Source organism: Atta cephalotes (assembly GCF_000143395.1).
Source record: "Atta cephalotes unplaced genomic scaffold scaffold00039, whole genome shotgun sequence".
NCBI classification, from domain to species: Eukaryota; Metazoa; Arthropoda; class Insecta; order Hymenoptera; family Formicidae; genus Atta; species Atta cephalotes.
Window position 1 is genome coordinate 1,163,634 of NW_012130103.1, and position 6,059 is coordinate 1,169,692.

A 6,059-nucleotide genomic window follows, 5' to 3' on the forward strand; every position below is an offset into this window, starting at 1 on the left:
AGGAGATACGCGGTACCGGTTCGTAGGAGTAGAGGAGGCGGCGTACCGACGTAGTCGTCGTCGTACGTACGTACGTACTACCCTCCGTACTGTACTACTCTCTCTCTCTCTCTCTCTCTCTCTCTCTCTCTCTCTCTCTACGACTACGTAGATACAGCGTCTACATAGGTATACACTGCGCCGCAGAAGCAACGGCGAGAGCAGCACCGTGCTCAGGATCACTCCTGCATCCGCGTCAAGCCGAGGCTTTGTGGGGCCGCACGGAGGCAGGCGACCGGAGATTACAATGGCATCTCCTCCAGATTAGCATATGAATTACGATCCCCCTCATCTACTCCCCTTCGTCGCCCCCGTGCCTTCTTCCGCATATCCCGGTCTAACGCCCTGCGCGATCTCCCTCGATCTCTTCGCATTTCTATATGTATCTCTCTCTCTCTCTCTCTCTCTCTTCTCTCATCTGTCTCTTTCTCTCTTATATGTATTCTCCTCGTTTATCTTAGCGCACTCCTTGCGTTGGAGTCCTGCCCACCTTCGTCGGCAGGAAGGACTTCGGAGTAGTTGCCAGCTCGTCGGGAACGCTGTCCCCGGTGTGGTACGGACTTTGCGAATGGTAACGAAGAGGGCCCCAACGGCTCTTAGCCTTCGGGAATTCCCGGACGAGCTTCCCTGCTATTTACATGCATCGGAAGCGACGCTGGGAGCTTCGACGATGGCGCTCGCCAAACGGATGGAACAGTATCGATCGGCTACGACCCGCCTCCAAAGATAAATACCATATTTTTAATTAAATCGTGACTCCAATGATACGAGTTATATTTGCCGAGGTGCTTTATAGAAATTAACGTATGGGACGAATTGAACGCGAGCGCGAGCGGATGAACGAATGGGGATGGATAAGCGATGAGATTTTTCCGCGAGATACTTTACAACGCTCATAATCGCGCCGATTAGAGTGCCGATTAGTTTGTGCTTTTTCTCAAATAATACCAATCAAATTATATATTTATAAGATTGGCAGGACAAAGGTGGGCGTATGGTCACGCGATTGGGAAGAAACACGAGGTGCAGGGCACGAGCGCAAGCGACGACTCATTAAAAACAATGGTCAATCGACAATTTGTCTCTCGATTATCTGGAGCTTCGTCATACATACGCGGATGCCTGCCTGCCCCCGTTATTCTACTGTGACGCGAAATTTATGACCCGCGCCGTCCATGGCGATAAGCGAATGTCAACATGACGACCATCGCCAGTTGAAAAATTCTACTAATTAATAAAATTGGTTCTCGGCACAAGGTGTGCACGGGGAAGATATGGCGCGGGCGCGAAGAGGAGCCGCCACGCGCGACAACTCTGTAGAGAGAACGAGCCGATGAATATCAGCTCGACTGGATGGGTGGGTACCCGCGGTATACATTTTTTATCGTGTAGTCTATCGCGCCGCCGGCGCGAGTATGAATTTTATACGACCAATGTGTTATCGCGACTCACTATTACAGCGAATTATCTGTAGTTTATTACATAGTACTTTTGTACGATTGATATGGAATCTAATGCTATTAAAGACACCGAGTACCTATACTGCGCAGAATAAAATTATTTCCCCTATGTTTATGTATAATACGAGAGAGAAGTATGGTATTTCCAGCACGAAACTAATTTGTAATTGATTCATCACTGACCGCGTGTTCATGAAATATTTAATTTTTTTCTGTTGTTCATGAATATTCGAAATATATGTGATTACAATCTCTTGCGATATCTTTTTACTTTGTATGGTGTAAAAATGAAAATATTGTGGATAGTAAAAAATGGAAACATTACTTTAAGAGCGTTATGATTCTTTTTCAAAGCTTAATTAAATTTAATTCTATCGAATTTTTGATAAAAATTTTAATATTCCTCATCGTAATTAAATTAGCGAAATAATTTTCGATATTTAGACATATTGGATCGATTGCTTGTTCTCACCTCCGCGGTTTTCACTGTCCGCTGGCTTCACTTGGATAGGACGGTTCATCTGCAACAAAAATAAAAAACGACATGTTAGTCGTCTCGCAATAAGGTGTTTCTGGTTCCTACGATATTTCTTATATTTACAGAAAGTCGCGCATTTTCGTCTTTTTATTTCTGCTTTTATCCTTTCTGAGAGGATGCGGCAAGTGGAACAAGAAGAACGAGAGCTCATGGCGAAGGACGAAACCGGCATAGCAGGGATAGCAGGAATATCCAGTTTGCCGAGAAAGCGGAAGTATCGTTATTTGTCCGGCATGTATGCGCTCGTCCTTCGCGTCACTTCGGCCCCGTTCAAACACCATCAGCGGTTGCGAGAGCTTCCTCTGCCGTTGACAGTTCTAGCTGTCAGAGTGCGCATGGGTTTGCGAGTAGAGCACAGAAACGGGAACGAGATAGAAGGAGTGACAGAAGCGCTCGAGAAAGGACGAAGAGAATGAGGAGGAGAGTAGCCGGGTATCTCATCCCATCGTTGTGGGTTACGAAAGCATGGAACCCGCCACTCGTCCTTCCGCCGCTAGTCCTGCTAGAAGTCCTTTGGACCGCTGCGGATGGGTCGGGATCCCAACGAACAAATAACATTGTTTATTTCTCGGACGGGTCGCACCGCCGCAGCGCGCTCCAGTTCGCTCCTAGGGGATGAGAATGCATGATTCATGACGTGGGGGACACAAGACCGTACTTCGATTCCAGTTTCCACTCCTCTCGCTTTTCGTTCCGTCTTCGTCCGTCTCATGCGATTTCTCTCCTATCGACTTCGTTCGGTCTTGAACTCTTTGCACAATACACCCCTTCCTCAGCCCCTTCTCTTCACCACTTCCGTGTCTCCGTTGGCGCGAATGCCGTTTCCAATAGTGGTATTATCCTACTGCTGGCCTTGCAGATCCTTTCTCTCTGACCAATTTTCCTCCGAGGATCACTGAACTGCCGCAGACGCAAAAGAGTTGCCAGACCTTACGGTTTACCAATGACACGATTTTATCTTTCAAATATTTGTATTATTCGTAATGTGTGAACGTGTATGGTATATCCTTATGGTACCAAGAAAGAAATAATACATGAAAGAGTGTACTAAGGAAAAATTGTTCACTTGACTAAATTAATTTAATTGTCTTTAAAAAATATTATAAAATTTTAAACAATTTTAAATAATTAGGATCGCGTTTTAAAATTGAAAATTAAACTCGTCGTGCAATTTGCTTGATAACTACTTGAAATTATAAAAATTATAAAATTCATACAGAAATATTATTAAGCATCAAAGCACTCGCCTTGATCAAACTTGGTTGACTCTCTTCATTCATTTGTGAATACTTCTCGATCCGTTTTCACTTAATATTATTTAAAAAATAATATTGTATTACTGTATTGATTATTTTGATTAGTTTGTAGTTGTTTCAATAATTATAAAATTTTTATTTTCATTAATGTACTTAGGTAAATATCATGTGTATGATTTCATTCGATTAAAATGTACGACTAAAAACATGATAATAGGTAGCAGAATACTAGACTGGAAAATCTGGTTTTTAACGTATACAATTGGCATTGACCATCTGTCTTCTATGCTGGCTTCTTTTATTTTTCTTTTATTATATGCTTCCATAAGAATTACGAGGGAAAAGATGCGCGATATGTGGGGTGGGAACATGCTCGGCAACCCCCGAAACTTTTTTTGCACGTATGCATATCAAGCACAAAGAGAAGCGACGTTACGGTCGGGGTCAGTGCCACGATCACGTAGACATTATACGATGTATATGTACGTCAAACAAGCGAGCATGGATGTTCCGGGTTCATGGAGCTCTCTTCTCCGAGATCGATATAACGCAACCATACTATCGCGACCTGCACACGTATCGTTGTCTCTCTCGTGGAGAAAATTTTTTAATGGCATCGCATTACGTCGTGTTCATATAAGGGATAGAAAACGCGAGATTGGAAGGACTATGGAAGGGATGGAAAACGCGAGAGATTGCACATTTCTCGAACGTACGAGCAATTAATGTCGTCTCGAGGGATCAAACTTCGCGCTATCGATTAATCCGATGATACGCGACTGTCAGGCGGTAATTACTTGCGATTCTGTGAAGAGGGGGGTCGCCATTAACTCTTTAATATTTCATAGCGGCGGCTGTACGTCCGGTCGCGATTCCCGAGACCAACATGCGCGAGGGACGATAGAAGGAGAGAAAGCAGTCGTGACGACAAGTAAGATAGCAAGGGAGAAACAGAAAGAGGGAGAGGAAGATCGAGCTGGAGAGAGAGAGGGTAGGGAGGGAGGGAGGGGGAGGAAGGGAGGAGGAGGAGGAGGAGGGAGAAGGTCACTTTAAGCACTGTCCGCTGGTCAGGAAATTAAACTTTGAGTCGAGAACTGGCCATTAGGCGTTTGTTGTTGCCTCGTTGTCAGGGGAACATGGTGTCCGTATAGATACCGGAACTGAGATACGCCGCTCCGTCTCGCCTTGTCTCTCCGGACGAGTTTAACGATGAATGCATCGTGTAAATGTCACTTATGACCCAAGGGATCTGTACCAGTCAATAATGATCAGATGAGCGAGATTTCCGCTCGGGTAGACCGTACTTCGGCGACGAGACCGACTATTAACTACCGCGTAATCTCGTTGTTGCGTCCGATATAGTCCTTGTAGTCGTTCGATTGCAGCAGAGAGATGATGTCAATTGGCACTTTGGCAGCGTACCACAGCATCGCAGCGATATATTGTCACGTTTTCGAAATATGCATCAACTACGTCATGGAGAAAAGTTTGCATTATTTTATCTTTAAAACGATATCTCTATTTGCGGTTTATGAGAGCGTGAAGTGTAAACGCGAGATGAACGTTGCGGGAGGAGAGAAGTGTTATTAAAATTGAAAGCTGATACTTTCTGCGTACTAATTGGCAGCGACGCTTGTTGAATATGTCGACGCGCGTTATCCTCGCAAAGGAATTTTAGATTAAAGTTAACACACGTGGAGGAACGTCGCACACACACACACCGTATACGCATTATATGCAAAATGAACGAACGAAGACAGATAGTTCCAAGCCTCCTCATACATAAAAGTCGTTTAGGGTTCACGATTAACTCTCGTTCTTTTTGGAACGCTACTGTAGGAAGCTGCTGAAGGATAATTAAGTACGTTTTTTTTTTCAACGGCACGCTCGTCGTGCTGTCGTAGAAAGATCATGGAGAAAAAAGCCGCGCCTTTATTTAACGATCGCGTTACGATCGAGCGTCGACCCTTTGGCAATTTGTGTCATCAGCCGCGTGCACTTGGAAAATCGATCCCCTTGAGAGGCACCGCTCAAGATGGATGGTAATAAGTAAATGTGTTTGCTGAGCCCCGAGCGCGCATCACGAGCAATTAATTAAGCTCGATTATCTATGTACACTGCGGGAAAGTGCGCAGCCTCGCTACCGCCCGGTAGATACTGAATGATAGCCACGCGCACGGCAAATGCGCCGAATGATAATGCTTGTACTCGCGGTAGAACTTGGTCTTATCAAATTAGCGTCAGAGATATCTCTCGCGTAGTGGAGAATATTTCCCTTCGATGATGTTATGTTATCATAGGGATAGTTAATATACAACAGAATATAAGGGTGTTTCAAAATTTGCGACTCAACATTATTATAGCAAGAAAGTTTCCGAAAAATTTAAACAGCAATTTTTTAGATAATAAAGGTTTAAATACAGTCAGTTATAGATTACACTGAGAAAAAAATGTCTGATTGGATTAATCTGGTTGAAAACGAATCAAAATTTTCTGGTTCTATCTATTAGAATTCTAATTAATATAACTAGAATCTTTTAGTTCGTCTATTTTTAATCAAGCATTTTTCTGAGTGTACGTTTAGATGGTCATCTGTTTATAAATTGCGCGTGCAGTAATGTTTGTTGGTGAGCTTGCACTTCAATAAGAAACTATTGCTTCTCAGAAATTATTGTAGTCTTAAAACAAAGACTACAAATAATTATTTTATTTAATTTTTCGAAAACTTTCTTTCTAGTTTTCCTCGTGATCGAAATTCAAAGATCT

General features: G+C 43.4%; 1 protein-coding gene across 1 annotated transcript in view; it reads right to left on the reverse strand.

The window, feature by feature from the left end:
* LOC105622010 (CUGBP Elav-like family member 4) overlaps nucleotides 1–2,020 on the reverse strand; it is an 82,365-nt gene extending 80,345 nt beyond the window's left edge. The window contains exon 1 of the mRNA XM_012203442.1: nucleotides 1,972–2,020. Within this exon, the coding sequence (XP_012058832.1) occupies nucleotides 1,972–2,020 (49 nt within the window). The remainder of the gene's footprint in view (nucleotides 1–1,971) is intronic.
* Nucleotides 2,021–6,059: the final 4,039 nt, after the last annotated feature.